Below are 20,019 nucleotides of genomic sequence, written 5' to 3'. Positions count from 1 at the left end.
GAATGTTATCAGATGTGAACTCAGCTGACTCTCCAGAGTTATTCTGACCTGTGTCAGTTTCATTATCCTCATAACTATGTCCAATTAAAATCAGCTCCTGTCAGAAGGAGGTCATTACTTATTAAATATTGTTTTCCACATAACATATTGTGTCACAGTGGTAATCTTTCTCCCTTTTTATCTCCAGTACCCAACCCTCCACTCAATATCTCGCTCAAAATTGTCCACCTCAGTGGTAGAGCCTTGCCGTCAACTAACTTGCGCGAGACTCTTCATAAAGCCCTCGTACCACGGAAGGCACGTGATGTCCATCTGGCGCAGGAAGAGGAAGAGAGCAATGTTCAGGAGAAGGGTGCAGGAGCGGCGACCCTAGAGGTCACCACAACAGTTACCCAGCTGCCCTACAGTCCTTCACAGAGCCTCAACAACACAGTACATTTTGTGAACAAAGCCGAATACACAACTACTGCTGCAGATCTCAACGTTAATATCAGTGGTACATCACAGAATGAGAATACTACGGATTATTCTTATTGGTCAGAGCCAACAGGAAGTCCCTCCCCGACTGAAGGGGAGGAGGAGTTTGTGAATGCAGTTATATCAGAGTATGAGGACTCCAATGAGCCAGGCTCAGCCATGGGTTTCACCCCGGAGCCTGTGGTCACACCCACACGTCCTCCACCTGTACTGCTGGAGCTTCGTTGGCTGCCCCCACGCCCTCCGACCACCTTTGATGGCTTCAATATCTACATCTACCGAGATGGTGAGTCACCTCAAAAATGCTTAGCCCAGTGAAGTTACTTTTTTTTTGTTATTAATATGGTCTTTTGGGAGAATGGCTTGGGTTTGATTTTTTCTTCACTGTTTGAATATCTTCTTTCTGAGAGTTCACTTTTGACCCCTAGGCAGAACCCCTTTACTTATAATTTCTAGGCACCTCATGCGACGCTGGGGTGCGAGACAAGGACAAGGCACAAAGTCCTATATTCGGTGCAAACGTCACGTTTATTCTCAACACGAATAGCGCAAACAGCGCACGTAAAACACTGACGCATGTAAACGAGAATGACTCCAACAAAGACGAGCACGGGACACTGCGCGAACGCACATTAAATAGACAAACCACATAAACCGCGGGTGATCACGAAACGAGCCACAGGTGAGACCAATGAACACACTCAGACACAACCACACCCACGAAGATCCACAGACGGAGACGACTAGACATAGACAACGTAAACATACACCCAAAGGGGAGTTGTCCGGGGCTGTAGTATGACACCTCAGGTGTCTGATGTAACAGTTTTTTCTCAAATACCTAAATTATTCTTAATTCTTATTCCTAATTCATATTCCTGCCATCCCCATTGACCTCCATTCAGTTGCAAACTATATATTAGACACTTTGTACACACATCATGGATAACAAGAACATAATTTCTTCTTTGAAATACTTTGTCAAATAGCATTATACAGTACTGTGTAGGGACAAATTAACGGGTGTGATAGTGTCTACTGCACAAGCACAATTCTCTAAGTTGCTAAGCAAACAACACTGAGAGAAATATGTTCAAATATGTTTCTTTGTTTTTTGTTGTATTTTAACACATTTAGAGGAATTTATAACCTTGAGAAATTAGCAAACAGAGATAATTAGATTATAATTTACTGTGTCAAACAGTTATAGGTGGTGAAATAAATGTTGAAGCTGCATATTTTTAACACAGAAAACATGATAAATATTTTCTTAAAACTGTCATTATATAAAAATTGTGAGTTGCCATATTTTTTATATTTCAATCTATTATAGTTGTATTCCTCCTTTGCTTAATTCGAGAAACAACAAAAAAAATAGTTCTCCCTATCAGTGATTTTTTTTGTCTTTTGAACTCTGTGCAGGTAACTCAACAGAATCGGCCACGGTGGATGAGAACACTCACAAGTTCTTCACTGAGCTGTCTGAACCTGGAACATACCGTGTGCTGGTATCCACCGTCAGCTCCTCAGGAGACTGCGAGCCCAGAGAGAGTACCCCCCAAGCAGGGTTCACCTTCCACCTCAGTGCGTATCGATCATTACTGAAACACGGAGCAGAACCTTTTATCAGCAGGTTCATACTGTGGAAAGAACTGCAAGAACACTGATGAGTTTGTGTTTGTGTTATTCATTCAACATCCATTTATAATTTATCATCCATTATATAAAATGGATGTACTCCAGTACAGTATTATCATAGTCTACCATCTTATCAATACCAGTGGTGTGGAAATTTGATTTGTAAACATTGCTGTTTTTATACAGTATGTTACCAGTCAAGAGAACTGACAAAAAAAACTGAATAGTTAGTAGCAATATGTGAGTTTTAAAATGTGATGGTCATGCACAGTTGGTTAGTAACTGAAAATTGAAACAGTTTTTGTTGTTTTGGCAACATTGGCTTTTAAATTATATTCTTGGAAACTAGGATCTACCCTTCTCTATAACATGGGCAGACTATGCATAGCAGACTATGCTTAAAAATGGGCACCAAGTATAGATGTGAATACCATCAGATCAAACCTGCCTCCATTGCTTTAACCATATACTGTATCTGTTTCAAATACAATAAACTCCCCTGGGGAGCCACAGCAACAACAACTGTATTTTGATTGGTCCGTTGCACCTAAGCCCCACCCACCACCCCTCACGTGTACCTGTGTGCCCCAGGCCCCACAGGTGAGTGGCTGGAGCAGCCGAGGGAGCGTCCGCGGGCGGTGAGCGTCAGGATGCTGGGGGCCAGCACCGCCGCCGTGTCCTGGGCCCCGCCCACACACAGCCACAACGGGAGCCTGGTGTCCGTGATGTCCCTCACCTGCCTCAAGCCTAGTCTGAGCCAGCGCATGGAGAACACATACTGCTCTGAGGTACCGGCCCACCCCCAACACGCCCACCTCAGCCAGCAGGGAAACAGGGCATTGCAAGAACAAGGCAATGTTCCAAAGAAGTTCTCTGAGCTTATATCTTATTACATATCCTATTTCCTAAATTAAGTTAATTGTCCTATATGAGTAGTGCTTCAGGCATTCAGGCAACATTCAGGAAATCATTCAGGCATATTGGCATAATACCTGGAATAACAGACAACTTAGCTAGTGCCCAGAATTAAACTATTAAGTACTGTTAGATTGATCATTATCTTTTCCAGTCACAATAGTGACAGATTTTAAGGCTGTTGTAAATGTGGAGATATATGTTAAATTACAGCTTTGAGATTAAATGCCTGTTCTACTCTCCCCGTTCCCAGTTCTTCTTTCCTGCCTTTAGCATTCTTCAAATCTAGACTTGTGTCTGATTACAGGAAAACACCACGAGTGACATCATCACCAACCTGACCCCTGGTGCCCAGTATAGAGTTGTGGTGTACCACACTAACGGACCCCTCATAAGCCCCCCGTCTGAACCAGTTATTATTGATATAGGTAAGGATGACCAATTACATATTTTTAACTAGGGGTGGGCATAGATAAATTTTTAAAATCTAGATTAATCTCACTGAAATCTTGAAATTAATCTAGATTAATCTAGATTAATCTATATTAAAATGGCTCATATGCTGCTACCCAAGTAATGACTAAAAGTCAGTTTTTGAGATAGGGTTTCTTAATACAGAGGGTGCATTAGACCAGGGGCTCATCTCCTGTTTCAAAAATGCATCAATGACTGCTTGAGGAAGCTGTTCTACTTTGATACTTGAAGAAAAAAAACATGCTCAATAAAATGTAGGCTACTCGTGTTCTACAGTTTATTCAGTTAAACATGAATTTGTAAGCCTACATACTGTAGGCTACATTAAAAGAGGTTGATAGCATGTTTATTCAGCTAAACATGATATTTGAAATGTAAGCCAACATTTAGTACATTTAACCTCACTGACGTAATTTGGGGGGGACTTTTTCAAAAGCCGGTTTTGGTCCTCTGCAGTTTTAACAGTTAAAAAGAAATATTTAAATAGCGACGAATCTAGCGCTAGGACCATGCAGAAAACGACCGCTCCGAGCTCCGCTCCGGTAACACTTTACATTCTTAAAAATGAATTTTCCATGAATCAAACCTGGCGACTTCGTGGCTGTATCCATGTAAACACACGTACAATTTGTAATTCACAGGTTTGAAAACTCGTTCTCGCCCCTACTGTGCAATTTGGTTAGGAATACAGCCGAGCTAAACTATCAAGTTGAAAGTCATCATAGTTTGCTTACCCATTTTGACCCAGTTGCCAACCCAACTTTAAGAATAGATTAACGGCGATAATTTTTATATCGCCCGATAAGATTATCAAATTAACGAACGCCGTTAACGCCGTTAACGGCCCACCACTATTTTTAACCCATGATAAGTAAAATGTCTTTGGTTTCTGTTAAGTTTATCAGGATCCTTTAAATTCATTGATAGTAAATTCTTGTTGAAATCTAGATAAAATGACAATCAAGCAGCATTTGGTTATACAACAGTTTTTTTTTTTTTTTTTTTTTTGGCCTGCTGAACACAATCATGCTGGACATTTAGCAGTAGCTATGTGGGTTTGGGGCAAAACACTTCCTGTTTAAGTCAGCAGACTTAATGACAATCCACAGCGTTTGGCATTTTGTTTGTTTGTATATTGATTGCTTGTAGCATCCTGTTCTGTCTGTTCATGCTCTTTTCTAGCTGGCCGAACGTGATTGGTTAAATGTCATGTCCATCTCTCTGGCAGAGCCCACAGGGGTGCGGGACCTGGTGGTGTACCCTCTGAGCCCCACGGCAGTCATTCTGAGCTGGCAGAGGCCGTACAACGTGGCCTTCCGCAAATACGTGTTGCAGACCTTCTTCTTCAACTCCGCCACCCAGACGTCCCAGTGGACCACCTACTACGAGATCGCAGCCACTGCCTCTGTCATCGCCTCTGTGGTAAAGACAACACACCAGCCGGCCCCAGCCTTCAAAGCAGCGCTCACTTAAAATGAGATCTTACCTCAGCTCCAACATGTCTGAGTCAGCAGACGGTTCGGATCTTCGCTGAACGGCTTCAAAAAGCTTCATTTTGTTTGTTTGTTCTGTTTTTGTTTTTGTTGCACCATCCTAGGAATGTGCACAATGTTGGTGCTTAACGAATGGTGAATGTAATTCATGTAAAACATAAGGAAATGAGTTTGTTTCACACCACTTCTCCCCAGGTTATCACCCGTACTAATACGCAAATGATGTCCCAGTGCGAAATTTTCTTCCATAATTATTATAGGCATGATTAATTACATGCTGTGCGATCTGAAATTGGTCTTCGGCACATTCGGTGGTTGAACTGCTTTGTGGGGGAGGGTGTTTATTGGCCTGGAATGGGGATTAAAGACTGCTAAAGCAGTGGAGTAGGAGCACAATATAGCAGTTAAAACAAGGTCAGGATAGAGGGTAGAACTTACGAGCTAATTAAATCACATGGTGTAATGCGATGCAGAAACAGATCAATGAAAGCAGAAAGCTAGAGATTCCACTTGATCCTGATTGGCTGAAGAGGTTACTGTGCCAACACAGAGAGGACTACTTTAGTGGAGAATATGAGCTCAGAGTGGGAGTGGGGCTTCTGATGGGAAGATATCGCTCCTGACAGATTACTTTTATGATCCTGTTGAACTATGGTCGCAATCATATGTCTTTTTTGATACTTGATATAAGGGATAACAAAAAAAGAGCTATGAGGAAGAGTGAAATGATATAAGAGTTTTATTATCGCTCTTCCTCTGACCTTATAACAGAGAGTGACGGATCTGTTACCTGCGTGGTACTACAACTTCCGGGTGACCATGGTGACATGGGGAGACCCACCACTCAGCTGCTGTGACGGCTCCACCGTCAGCTTCGTCACTGGTGGGTGAAATTGACACTCAGACTCTACACCAGAGCTGCAGCTGCTGTGCGTTTGAATGACGTGATGTAATTCAATCGTCATCCGAAACCATGTATTTGACTTTCTTTCCCAGCTCCTGAAGCACCACACATCTCCTCGGTGGATTACGCCCATGGCGTCTTGTATGTGCGCTGGACATATGGGGACCTTTTCACAGACCTGTCCCACTCCAGAATGCTTCACTGGCAGGTGGTGGCTGAGGGCAGAAAAGGCTCCAAGAGACGCTTCTCTACTGATGTAAGTAATGTAGGATCTAAGAGGCCACATGTGAGCTGCTCAAACCGAATCGAAATTCATTAATATTCTACCGCAAATTGCACCCCTTCAGTTTCACTCTCTGCAGAATGAATGGTAAAATAATTTTGGATCAATCTGCCCAGAAAAACGTGTAGAATGCCCAGTAATTCTAATGGTTAGCATGGTGAGTCATCAGACTCCATGGTGAGTCATCAAACTTCTGTCGTGCCACAATTTACCGCCGGCATTACTGACAATTATAGATGATTTCCCTTAACCATCCTGTGGTGCTGCTAATCCATGAAAAAGGGACAGTGGATTCTGATTCAAGCTGATCTCTGTGGTCTGACGGACTGCATCTTTAGCATTGTTAGCTAATGATGGGATGTGCTGTTGATTGCTTCCTTGGTGTCTTGAGTCCTAATTAAAAAGGTGAAGGTGCCCTCCTCCACTTCCTCTGCTCCCTGCCACTAGCCTGTAATGAATCCAATTACCCACCACACATATTTATCTAACACACAGCAAAAGGATTCATTAGAGGCTGTTAAATGTTTCCAGACAGAGAGGGGTGGTGATGCTTATCCACCCACCAGCCCTGCTCAGACACTGCAGCAAAAGTCCATCTCTTGGGGAGCATCAACCTGGGGATTGGCTAAAACTGGGAGCGTAGGCTGAGGGGATTGGCTGAGATCAGGAGTAGGTGTTTGACGATTGGATAAAACAGAGATCGTCATCTATGGGATACTAATTCAGAATAGTACGGCCACTGCACTTCTACTTTGGTCTGAGTTCAGTAGGATTGTGGCTCTGTCTTCAGCCTGCATGCTTCTGGTCATTGATAATACACAGCTCATTTCCTTTATGAACGCTGGAGCCATATCGGGCCCTGTAGCATGGTGCACTCTCCCTTGAAATGAGTAAAACAATATTTCCTTGCAGGAATAGCTTGCCGGAAAGGCATACTGGTGTACATTCGGACTTGATTTCAGTCTCCTGAGTGACATCATTGATTTCTTAACTAACATCCGCTATTGTAGTATTGTTATGTTCAATATTTTAAACCTATTTGAGTGGTGAAAAAGCTTATGAGTAATATATGACTAAATATATACAGTATATATGACTAAAACATGAAATGCTTGAAATGGGTTCTTGTATGATTTTTGTACATGTGCTTTACACATAGTTTTGTGCCAGTTTATTTTGGTGTCAGCTAGCCAGTGGGATTTGGCAATATGTACATTTTGATATCTGCATGTGTGTATGTATACACAGTTCTGAGTGAGGGAGGGGAAACCTATAGAGTAAACACATAAACACATAAATACATTACACATAACAAATAACACATAGACCAATGACACAAAGACTGACAATGTACAAAGTGCAGTGACTGAGAATGAAGGAAAGAGAAACAGGGTTTATATTCTGTATATTCACATTTACAAGGGAAACAATCGACAGGTGTAGAGGGCAGGTAATCAAGGGGGTTTGGAAACATGACAAACACAACACAGGTGAATGTGCTCTACAGGTGGGAGGAATGTGGCGTTCTGTGACAGGTATAATCACCATATATCATTATTTATCAGTCTCTCTATTAGTATTGAATGTGTAAATACAGAAAATATGTATTAAAATCAGAGGGTATAGGGTACATGTATTAAAACCAGAGGGTATGTAATCATAGGATACACTGGCACGTATTTAGTGTTTCTTGTTGCTAAATGATATAATGTCTTCTATATCTATAAGTCTGAATTTTTAAATCAGCTGTGTCCCTTAGCAACTGCAGTCACATAAATCGCAACCACATAGCAACCACATAAATTGTAAGTTGTTACAAGGAGTCATCCCTTCACCACTGTGAAACAACCTCTGCTACTCTACTCTGAATGATTTTATGATCCCCTCAGAATAGTAAGCCATGTTGCCAGTCCCACAGGATTAGATGTTTGTTAGCACTGCCAGCTGTGTTCAGGATCCCTTTTCTCTTTCTCCTCAGGTGACTCGGAACATGATGAAGGCCTCACTGGCTCTGCCTCCTGGTGACATCTACAACCTGACGGTGACGGCCTGCACGGAGCGTAGCCGCAACACCTCCATGCCCCATATCATGAAACTGGGTTAGCATCTGGCTTCTGGCCAAGATCTGTCTCTGGTGCACACTCGCCGTCTTCTTCAGCGTTGAGTCTCCACATCGCTTATTTGACATTTATTGGTTTTGCAACTTGAAAGTTCAGCTGTATCTGAGAGGAGACAATATCACACTGAAATACCAGACAGTTGACAATGGCATTATATCAAAGTCTAGGTAGTTCTTTGATGTTGTGGTAATCCAGAATGGACCCACAGACACATTAGCATGTGAAAGAGAAACTGCATTGTGGTTGTCCACCCCTGAGACATGTGTAGAGTGCAGTGAGGACCCAGACTGAACATTAGATGAGGTGGAAAGATGGGTTCTAATTGGGCCACTTCTGTCAGGTGGGTAGGCCCGATTCCTGGGGTTATCTTCCAGAGAAGGGCTCAGAGACGAGAGCTTGGAAAGTATATAATGCTTACATATAATACCTATTTCTGCTAAGTATACATCACCACCATTATTACTATATGTATTATTGTTATTAAAGTACTATATAAGTACTAGTTTTCAGTCCTATCAATTCCATTTCCTGCTATTTATAAAGTAGAAGTTCTCACATATAAAAACTTTGCAAAACTGCATGGAATTACACTCCATTTAGATTAATTAAGTGCCTAAAAGCCTGTGGCATTTTTGCTTTAAAGGAGAAAGTGTATGCAGGCATTGCTTCTCCTTGATTGTGCATGACTTGTCAGTGTATCTAACTGATGGGAAATTCTGAAACATTCAGCCTGTCCTTCATGGTGGCATATTTCCCTTTTTATGGAGAACACACAGTCCTACGAGCTCTTTGGATGTGATAGTCAATGTTATGTTACAGTGAGCAAACATCCCGCTCCACTTTAATCAACACTCCCGCTGCGTAGCCATTCTTCCCGCTCGCGTCTGTAAATACCGCCAGGCTCTCCAGCGCTCCGCTGTGTCCACTACACATGAAGCGTCTAATAAGAGCAGAGGCCATTAGCAAAATATATGGCATATGAAATCCATGCGGAGAAAATGGCAGGTTAGAGCACATTGTGCAGAGACTGAATTAGGGTGGGGTTGTTTACTTTGTAGAGGGGCTCTTTACACACAGATGTCTTCAAACAGCATAAGCAACGGTGTTGCGCTGTTAAAAAGTGTCTCTTAAGCATTTCAGTCTGGCCACTGCAAAGTGGAAAGCACTTGCGTAGATGCATGCGTCAGCTTGAAGTCACTCACTTCACCACCACCTTCTCTTCTTTAAGGAGCCGGCGTCTTAACCGCCGGCTGCTTTTTCACTGCGATTTTCACACAATGCCATGTTCTTCTCCCTCGAACAGAGCCGGTCCCCCCCAGGTCTCTGTACGCTGTCAATGCCACACCTACTGCTGTCACCTTACTGTGGACAGAGGAGGGCGTGGTGGATTACTACCAGGTCACCTGCAAGCAACTCGGACCCAGCAAACAACTCAAGGTAGGGAGTCTGTAAGGTGGCCGGTGATTTTGGCGTTTCTTGGTTATGGTTGGTGTGATTAGGCAACAGTCGCCAAGTAAATAAGATGATGTTATAGATCCTGTTTGAGCTGGGTGAACAGACAATTCAGTGTAAAAGAGCAGATTTAGGGAGATGAAAATATAAACTGGTTTAAATTATAGACAGCACTCATGGATTATTTATTCTGAGTGGAATCACATAGTTGAATGCATGCTGGGGTGTATGGTGCTGTCTGTTCCTGCCTCACCAGTAGTAGCGCTGGTCTTAATCTGCTGTAAATCCAGAGTCTGAAATTCATTACTTCCACTTTCGAATTCAGACTTGGTTTCAAACTTGTCCCAGACAAACTATCCAAAGCAGAGGTCACCCACAGCGAGACACCGAGCGCTTTTGCACCATCTTCTCTAGGCCAACGTCTAAAAATAAACAAGCATGAACACAGTGTGTTGAGAATGAACTTACTGAAGTGGCCTATGGTTTATTCCAGAAATTATTTTTAAATGTTTCGAGGACGGAGTTACATGGTCAGGAAGATGATTAATGCGGTTGTCCATGCAGCGGTGAAGATAAACGCCTCAGGGTTGGGGGGTACATTTTTTCATCTCTGCCTACACACGGGTGTCAGCACTGAGCCCCTGGCTCTAGTGGCTACCTGTACCCGTGCCATGAAGACGTCCTGTGGAGAGTGATGAGCAGAACCGCTCAAGAGCAACAGTTACCATGGTTTATGAACTTAATTTAGCCTTCAAACACCCTAGAAGCTGGCATATGCTTAGGAAAGCAACTGTGTGTGTGTGTGTGTGTGTGTGTGTGTGTGTGTGTGTGTGTGTGTGTGTGTGTGTGTGTGTGTTTGTGCGTGTGTGTGTGTGTGTGTTTGTGCGCGTGTGTGTGTTTGTGTGTGTGTGTGTGTGTGTGTGTGTGTGTGTTTGTGCGCGTGTGTGTGTGTGTGTTTGTGCGCGTGTGTGTGTGTGTGTACACTGCGTGCAGGCAGGTGAGCCTCAGATGGCCTATGCCCATGTCCTGACTGTTGCCAACCTGCAGTCCTCCACCTCCTATAACTGCAGCGTCACCAGCTACAGCTACAGCACGCCCAGCGAGCCCGCCTACATCACCATCTCCACTCTGGGTAAGACGGAGAAGAAGAGCCGCCAGGATCATGACCTGCAGCGGTCATATGTGGGCCTGTCTGTCTGAGCTTCTGGTTACATTTACAGTAACGGACGCTTCCCTACCATCTCATCTGGGACATGCATGTTGCCCTTTATGACCTGTCGGAGGTGGTTTTGAATGTTTGGATGATGTTTTAAAAATTAAGCGTTTGAAAAGTGTGTGTGTGTGTGTGTGTGTAGCGAGAGAGATGAACCCCAGTGTAGCTGCTATCTCCGCACTGGCTGTGCTCAGCGTGCTCCTCATCAGTCTTCTGGTGCTGTTCCTGCTGGTGCTACGCAAGAAACACATGCAGATGAGCAGGTGGGTGCTCCGCCTCTGCTGCCCCGCCCACTGGCCACCACACCAACTTCCTCTGAAGCTTGGCACTTGAGGGCATAATTATCCACCACGGCATACTGTTTAAAGTATTATGTCACTTGGACCAGACTTAGTCATTGTCATTATCACATTTCAACAGGTTACAGATGTGTTTTGTACCGTAGGTGTACAAGGGGAAACAAATTCATTTTTAAGTTATAAACTCAGGCTTTTACATGGTGCATCCCATTGAAAAGCTCCTCTGAGGATCACTCTGTCATCTTTGTTTCACCACAGGGATTGCGGGGCCGAGACCTTTGTGAACTTTGCTTCTTTTGAGCGGGATGGCAAGCTTCCTTACAATTGGTAGGAACCTCCTACTCACTGTGGCGTAGTAGCACGTGCACTCATCAAACAGCCAAACAAACTGAGTTCAACAGTCGAGGAAACAGATGCCAACACTCACGCTCATCTGACTCGTGCATGCCTTCTCAGACAGACAGACAGAGAGAGAGAGAGAGAGAGAGAGAGAGAGAGAGAGAGAAGCAGTATGTATGGGACTGGAATTTTTAGTGTGGTCTTTTACCTCAAATGCATGTTGGTCAATTTGAAGCATCACGTGAGGCGCTTGTTTCGGAGGATATGCACGTCACCCTGGACCACCCAGTTCTGTAAACCCACAGACTCAATAAACTACAGATTAAGACAAACAGGAGACGTAAGAGAGCAATAATTTCTGAGAGGAACACACAGGTGAACATGAATGGTGTGGCCTTTTGTGGTCAGAGATGGCTGGATTAGAGTGTGTAGCCCCTTTTATTATATCTTATTGCCACTGTTTATATCTTTTGTTATGATGTCTTTGGAACCTTTGGCGAGCATTTGTTAAATCGACAAGAAATGAAAACGGAAAGGGCACAAGGATTTCTGAATTTCTCCTTCACTGATATGATCAAGTACTGTACACATTTCACCCAGCGTGGAAATACAGAGCGGTCTGTATGCTTGTGATTAATATAACAGCTTAAAGACAGTCAGTTAAGGCAGATTTTGGCTTTCACAAAACAAGGACCATTGCCATTATAAGGAAATGCACCTTGTACAGTGTTGTAATTGTAAATGTCCTTTATTTGTCTGCTGCAGTGATCATTAACGTGCTTGTGCTGAGTTTCATCAAGGTCCAACAGAGTGGCTCAAAATGGCCGCCTGTGTCGAGGGTACATGTGACAGGTTACCCAGCATCCGGACATTTCAGAGTACTCACTTTGTCAGAAATGATCTCCCTCTCTGCAGTTGCACAAAAAGATAAAACTGTCTGCCGTGCCTTAAAAAAGAAGAATCAGGGTTCGATTCCATATTTGCCTTCCATGCGTCATTGATCATACATGCTCATAAGCGCAGTTGACGAGCTAATAACGCTGTGGACTGCATGAGGCGTTAATTAACCCCGTATGAAGCACTAATGATGTACGTGTCAGTCATCACTGTCTGTCACTATTACTAATGGAGCACCATGTTTTGTCCCCAACTTTTCGCCCTTGGTGTTTTTCTTTTTTTTTTATTTCTTTTTTTCCCCTTGTGGTTGTTTTTTGTTTGTTTTATTCTTTATTTGAACCCCTTCAGGCGAAGGAGCCTCTTTGCCTTCCTTACTCTTCTGCCATCCTGCCTTTGGACTGACTATCTTTTGGCTTTTTATATTAATCCGTGGTAAGTAAAGTTCTGATGGCCAGATGCATCATAGGCGCATGTGTAAGACGCCCACAGCCTATGCCCACGACCATAGACACAGCATCATCTGTTCACTTCCATCACAGGAATAGCTGAGTGAAAAATCTAAATTCATCATGTTTTCTGGTTAGCTCGAATGTGGTCTGTCAGTCAAGACATAACTGGTGTCCAAATTATTATTTTTTTTTTTACTTTTTTTTTTTACAGTGGGCTATGAAGCTAACAGCAGAAGAGCTAACAGAGGCATACCCACGATTAACTGCAAACATTTTCCCTCAGACTTCATTGAATTATGTAATCTGACCCTGACATTCTTTTGCCATTTCTCACACTGTATTACATAGTGTCATAGTGTTATCTATAAAAATGGTCAAAAGTACGTCATACTGGTATAGTACTAGCAGCTATGTTAAATCAAGAAACATTCTTTGATTCAAAATTTAAAAAATTTAAAAACAGACCTGTTATGAAAAATGGACTTACAACACTGAAAATGGATTTAAAGACACGTGGGTAGCCTCCCTTACAAGTCTCGCTCACACATTTATGTTATCGTCATGGCACCACTGAAAACTAAAATGACCATCATACATGTCTCGGCTGACCAGTTAGGTTTGGGAGAAGGAGGGATGCATGGGAACAGCAGGTCATAGTGCTCATTCCATTCCAACAGTCAAATCAGCTGGACTTCTGATGTTCTGACTTCTGACGTTCTGCATTGCCACAAGGATTCAAATCCATTTTGGATCTTTGTTGGTGTCCCTTAGCAAAAAGCTCTGTCTATGGTTGTGCCTGAACCCAGTGGACTGTGATCACTTCAAATAATCACACAAAATCACCTATAGATGAAAATAGCATGAAACTAACACAGAAGTAACAAGTCTTAGGTAGGTAACAGAAGCTGCATGCTTTGAAGGGACTCGCCGACTAACACTCCATAGAAAGAAACCTAGCAGAATGCACCAGTAGTTCCAGAGTTCTGCGTTAAGGATGTCTGTTCCTTTGGTTACACATTTTGCATGTTTTTTTTGTTGTTGTTTAGAATTTTTTTGTTGTTTGATTTTTTTTTAGCTTTTAATATGATGAGGATAATGTGACTGTATGAACTAAGTTTGCTAATGTACCATAGCTGTTTATGGATTAGCCAGAGGGAGGGGTGCATGTTTCCTTTAACATTTGCAGACCAAAACGCTTCGTCGTACTTGACATCCATGATGCAATAAATGTTTTTCAACTTGCAATCTGACCCATCTCACATTTGACCCTGGTGGATGAGTGGTACAGTGATATCTGCACTACCTGCAATACCATGTTGTCATTGATGTGGTGACACTGTGATAAACAAAGTAAGGCACACCTCAGTAAAGTGTTCTGCAACTTTCTGTACCTGTAGGAGCAAGACTGCTCTAAAGAAAAGGAAGCTAACAAGGTAACACTAACTTGCAAAGCCAGTGTGTAGAACTGTGTGTTGTTTTGATTTGTGTGTCCATGTGTTTTGTTTTTGTTTTGGTTTTTGTTGTTGTTTTTTGTTTGCATGAAAGCCCAGAGCTGCTTTACTAAACTAGACTAAATCATCTAACACTCCATTCTTAGTGGATTTATCTCTTAATATTCTATTGGCAGGTCTTAGAAAACTCCAACTCCATGAGAAATGTTGCATGGTGCAGTGAAGGCAGCCACCATTAATAATGAATCTAAAACACACTTTAGATTTATATAGAATGTGACATAACATAGTTTGTACATTACTGCCTGGATTTTCATCCTCTTCAGCTTGTAGGTTTTTCTTCTTGACAGTTCTGAGAAAAGCTTGAAACAGTGTCAATGGCTGTCTTGTGAAACCTGGACATTTCTTTTCTGTGTGAAGCCCAGTACAGTTAGATGACTTTGAGGCCTATGTGAAAGACATGAGCAAAGACTCCGCATACAAATTCTCCCTTCAGTTTGAGGTGAGGAAACATTTTTTCACTGGATTCCCATGTGTTTTTGAAAGAAACCCAGTTTAAGTGCTTTATTAAATGTGAGAACTTTAACTGACTCTCACTTTCACAGGCGAAGATTTTTGGCCAGACCTATATTTGGAGTATATTGAATCTCTTTTCCTGTTTCAGGAGCTGAAGAGTGTTGGTCTGGACCTTTCCCACGATGCTGCGGACCTGTCGGTTAACAGGCCTAAGAATCGTTACACCAACATCTTGCCCTGTGAGTGTTCCTCCACGATCTCCTCACCCTGTGGAGCTGCAGTAACACCACTTCTACTGACTGTTGACTCCATCCCACAGTGAACACACTGCAAGCAGGAAGCTCTTACCCATCTGCCTCAGATTGTCTGTCTGCTTTGTTACTGATATCCACAGCTGACGATACGCTTGTTTTTCGAACAGATGATTTCAGCCGGGTGAAGCTTATCTCTATGCACAATGATGAAGGCTCAGACTACATCAACGCCAATTACATCCCCGTGAGTACTTACTTGTCAGCTGATCGATGAGTAAAAAGTATGTTAAAACTCCCAAATCTCTTTAAAGCCAGCTTGAGGTTTACTCACTAGAATCTATCATACTGCTCCAGTCAAAAACATAGGCAAACTACATTTAGCACTTATATTCAAAGGTTTGAATTGGAAGCATATTAGCATTAACCAAACTGACTTTTAATTTGAAGGAACGTTTAAACTGAAGGCGTTAATTTGGCATCCACAGGGCTATAAGTCACCTCATGAGTACATCGCCACGCAGGGGCCTCTCCTGGAGACACGCAACGACTTCTGGAAGATGGTGCTCCAGCAGAAGTCGCGCGTCATCGTCATGCTAACACAATGCAACGAGCGCCGCAGGGTCAGTTCCCAAGGCAACCGGCCCCGGCCTGTCCATCATCTTTTCCGGCCTTGAGCTGCTGCAATTAATAATCCGGGGGGGGGATTTGCTTAGCTGGAGCTCTGAAACTAGAAATTACAGAAAAAAATGTGGATAGAAGAATGAGGAATACGACACACAGGGTATTTCATTGCACAAGCAGTGGGGTTTTTTTTTTTTTTTTTTTTTTTTTTTTTTTTTGCTTGTTTGAAGTAATGTATTTGAGCGCATCACAAGGGCCTCCTGTGTTTTGGAAAATGAACTTCTGGTTTCTCACACAGGTGAAGTGTGATCACTATTGGCCGTTTACGGATGAGCCTGTATCCTATGGGGAGATCACTGTTGAGATGCTGTCTGAGAGCGAATCGCCCGAGTGGACCATCAGGAACTTCCGCCTGGGCTATGTGAGTGTCAGCTGTGGTCCTTCCAATGAGGAACTGGACTTACTTCACACTTCTGTCGAAATATGTACCTCCTCTATAACCATTTTACATGTCCCCCCAGGCTATAAATGTACTGCTTTTTATACCAGCGACAGGCTACATATTTCTAATGAAATTCTGTAAAACCGCAAACCTGCTTACATTAAAGCATGACCTACATAGGCCTGGCAGTTATCCTAGAATAGCTTCCGGCAACAGCTAATAGCCTAGCTTCTGAACCACAGTTCTTCATTGATGCCTCAGGAGTCAGGACTATGTCTTGCACTTGTGTCTTGCACCGTGCTTAGTGCCCGCCGTGCTGTCGTCCCCTACAGGCGGATGAAACGCAGGACGTGCTACATTTTAACTACACGTCTTGGCCCGACCATGGAGTGCCCACGGTGAATGCCATAGAGAGCATCCTGCAGTTCGTGCAGATAGTGCGCCAGCAGGTCAACAGGACCAAAGGACCAGTGGTGGTCCACTGCAGGTGAGCCCCGTCGTGCTGGAGAAGATGCCCTGCACACATCCTGTGCTTTTAAGACCTTGGGAACCCACAGTTACAAGACTTGTATGAAAAAATGGTAGAATCATACAGAAAGCACCTCGATACACAAAGTTGATTTGGTCCATCTCACACTCCAGTATGCTGCGACATGCCACAGAGAACCACATGTCCAGCGTAAGGGCGTGACGAATCCCGCATGCTCTGCAGGGATGGACCAATGCCACTGCCCACAGCACCTGTGGACTTGTTCCCTCAGCCTCCATTGATCCACTGTTTGAGGCTAACGAGTAAGAGGCAATTACCACAGCCTGACGCTGAAAACGTGATCTGAAGCAGGAACGCTGCTGCAGTCTGCCAGCGCCCAGTGCTTTTTATTAGCCATCCACACAAATGATTCAGCTTGCAGCTAATGGAATTTAAATCAGAGTTTCTGCAAGACGCCTCAAGGCATAAAGAATTTCAGAGGCACTTCTAGAATTTCTTCAGCTCTCCTTACAAAAATCACAGAGAAGGTGTGCGGTCCACTAGCACAGCGAAGCATTTAGGGTGTACAGTGGATTACAGTTACAAACTGGACTGAGCAGACGGGTTGTAATCATTGTGGCAGGCAGCCAACTATTGATCCACTCCTTGAGGCAAAAGAGTTTTGGTTTTGAGGATTTTTCAAAGACCACTCAGAAAGAATACTCCTCAGCAGTGGTGCAGGCCAAAGGTTTTGTTCCATCCGAGTGTTTTCATGTGAAAATGACAACCAAAGATGTTCATTAAAAACTCATTTGCAGTATATTTCAACAGAAACTCATTTGCCAATCATGACCAATCAGCTCTTTCCGACGTAGGCTATGGCAAATTAAGGCACCAGTGCAAAAGCATTCCCCTGTACTCAAGTTCAAAACCAAAAAATCCCCCGTGTCCTCCCAGAGGTTCCACACTTGCCACCGATACGTGGATGTTTCCAGCAGTAGGATATGTGCCTGAGAGCATTTTACCTGCATCTACAGATGACGAACAGTGTGCCAATTAGCTGACAGACAAGAAGTGAGGAATGAAAACGTATTCCGTTATTGACTTGATCATGCACTCTGTCCATATTTCCCCCGGGTTGTGTTTTCATGATGCGTGATCAAAGACAAAGTAAGTCAATTCACCAAATCTGAGCAGATGAAAAAACGGTTTAAATTGTATCTTTAAAATCTACCACCACCACATCCGTCACTAATGTCATTTGCTTCATAAATTAGATAAACTTGCATTACAAAGTCCTGTTTCATAAAAACTGTGACGATGGGTGCGGCGGTAAGGATGAGACACAGAATCCTCTTTGCAGCAGACGTCACTTTAATTTAAAGACGAAGATCGCGCTTCTAGCGCACGTGCAACATTTAATAAACACAGATACGTGTAGACATAGACAACGACGAGCACAGGACACTGCGCGAGCGCACATTAAATAGACAAACCACATTAGCCCCACGTGATCACGAGACGATTCACAGGTGAGACTTATTAATCACACGACATAACCCGAACCACGAATATCCACTGACGCAGACAAAGCACGTAGACAACGTTGACACACGCCCAAAAGGGAGGGGCCGGGGTCCTCAACGTGACAGACGCCCCCTCCAAGGGCACTACCCGTCCCGGGGTGCCAACAGGACCGAGTGCCCCGAACCCACGACGATGGGCGGATCCGACGCGCTCAGTCCTGCGTCTGGGAGGTGACTGCCCTTGGCGAAGCGTCCGCTACGAATCGCCTAGCACACCCTCCCTGGGAAGACGGGGGAAAAGACGTTAGACACACCAAACGGAACATTCACAAACACACACACAGGCACGCTTACACATAGTGGCACAAGAGGGAAAAACGGGTTAGGCACACACACGGGAAGACTGACGAACACTAGCACAGACAAACACATAACAGGCGCCAGGCTTCGCGCCAGGAGGAGAGCGAGCAGGGGAGAGAGGTCCGGAGCTGCTGGTGCTGCGTTGGGCAGTCCCCCTCCTGCCTTCGCTGCGGACTCTCCGCCAGGTGCAGCGCGGCGGGCAAACGTGCCCGGTGCATCGCGGCGGGCAGACGTGCCCGGTGCATCGCGGCTGGCGGACTGGCCGAGCGGGCCGTGTGGGTGGTCCCCTTCTGTCTCCATTTCCTCCTCTTCCTCTTCTCCCCGGCTCCACTCCATGGACTGCTCCGGGCTGCCACCCCGGGAGCAGTCCATAGCACTGTCGCTGGCGCGAGCGGAAGAGGGCATCCGCTTCCCTCTCACGGTCTCCGCAGACCTCTCAGAGGGGGGAGGGCTCTCCTCCTCCTCCGCGGAGTAGGAGCCCTCTGACGAAGGGTACTCCTCCTCTCCCTCCTCTGCGGTGCGAGAGGAGCCTACGGGCGGAGGGAGGTAGTCATCCTCCTCCGACTCCGACTCCTCCCTACCGTAGTCCAAGGTGGAGGCTTCACCCACAGACGGAGGGTAGTCTTCCTCCTCCTCTCCTCCCCCGTAGTCCACAGTGGAGGAGTCACCCACAGACGGAGGGTAGTCTTCCTCCTCTTCTCCACCGTAGTCCACGGTGGAGGCGTCGCATAATGACGGAGGGTAGCCTTCCACCACGTCATCTGGCTCCTCCTCCCCGCCATAGTCGACGGTGGGGGCGTCGCATATAGAGGGGGGGTAGTCCTCTACCTCCTCCTCCTCCTCCGAGTCCTCTGACCCGAACTCGCTCTCTGGGGTGGACTCGGTAGCACCCATGACGAACGAGCCCACCCTCAGAGGCGAGAGAGCGTGGGCTGGAGGAGCGTGTCTCTCCCTCCAGATCCTCCCTGCGCCCTGCCGGAAGATCTCTGCCACCTCGGGGTCCCTGTGCTCCAGCCCTCGGGCGATGGCCAGCTGGTGAGCACACACCGGGTCCTCCTCGAGCTGCGCCCGAGCGGGCGAAACCTCACGGCGTGGAGGAGAAGAGGAAGCGCGGTGATGCCGCTTACTGGGCTTCTTGCCCTTCTTCGACTTCCCCTTGTAGCCTGGCATTTGTGTCTCTCACGGCTCGTCGTTCTGTGACGATGGGTGCGGCGGTAAGGATGAGACACAGAATCCTCTTTGCAGCAGACGTCACTTTAATTTAAATACGTAGATCGCGCTTCTAGCGCACGTGCAACATTTAATAAACACAGATACGTGCAGACATAGACAACGACGAGCACAGGACACTGCGCGAGCGCACATTAAATAGACAAACCACATTAACCCCACGTGATCACGAGACGATTCACAGGTGAGACTTATTA

The 20,019-nt window shown here is 44.8% G+C and overlaps 1 protein-coding gene across 3 annotated transcripts in view; it reads left to right on the top strand.

Annotated features, from left to right (window-relative positions):
• ptpro (protein tyrosine phosphatase receptor type O) overlaps positions 1-20,019 on the top strand; it is a 59,288-nt gene that overhangs the window by 34,436 nt on the left and 4,833 nt on the right. The window contains exons 5-24 of one of the 3 annotated variants that reach the window (XM_077006393.1): positions 188-763; positions 1,900-2,061; positions 2,707-2,903; positions 3,338-3,458; positions 4,733-4,926; positions 5,769-5,880; positions 5,994-6,157; positions 8,163-8,283; positions 9,608-9,741; positions 10,750-10,888; positions 11,112-11,232; positions 11,527-11,595; positions 12,853-12,936; positions 14,351-14,386; positions 14,825-14,906; positions 15,069-15,159; positions 15,342-15,418; positions 15,660-15,794; positions 16,094-16,216; positions 16,570-16,724. In XM_077006393.1, the coding sequence (XP_076862508.1) occupies positions 188-763; positions 1,900-2,061; positions 2,707-2,903; positions 3,338-3,458; positions 4,733-4,926; positions 5,769-5,880; positions 5,994-6,157; positions 8,163-8,283; positions 9,608-9,741; positions 10,750-10,888; positions 11,112-11,232; positions 11,527-11,595; positions 12,853-12,936; positions 14,351-14,386; positions 14,825-14,906; positions 15,069-15,159; positions 15,342-15,418; positions 15,660-15,794; positions 16,094-16,216; positions 16,570-16,724 (2,893 nt within the window). The remainder of the gene's footprint in view (positions 1-187; positions 764-1,899; positions 2,062-2,706; positions 2,904-3,337; positions 3,459-4,732; positions 4,927-5,768; positions 5,881-5,993; positions 6,158-8,162; positions 8,284-9,607; positions 9,742-10,749; positions 10,889-11,111; positions 11,233-11,526; positions 11,596-12,852; positions 12,937-14,350; positions 14,387-14,824; positions 14,907-15,068; positions 15,160-15,341; positions 15,419-15,659; positions 15,795-16,093; positions 16,217-16,569; positions 16,725-20,019) is intronic. The other 2 variants (XM_077006394.1, XM_077006395.1) reach the window with 2 other exon arrangements.

Source organism: Brachyhypopomus gauderio, chromosome 5 (genome assembly GCF_052324685.1).
Source record: "Brachyhypopomus gauderio isolate BG-103 chromosome 5, BGAUD_0.2, whole genome shotgun sequence".
Classification (NCBI taxonomy): Eukaryota; Metazoa; Chordata; class Actinopteri; order Gymnotiformes; family Hypopomidae; genus Brachyhypopomus; species Brachyhypopomus gauderio.
This window is presented reverse-complemented; position numbering and strand designations above follow the sequence as displayed.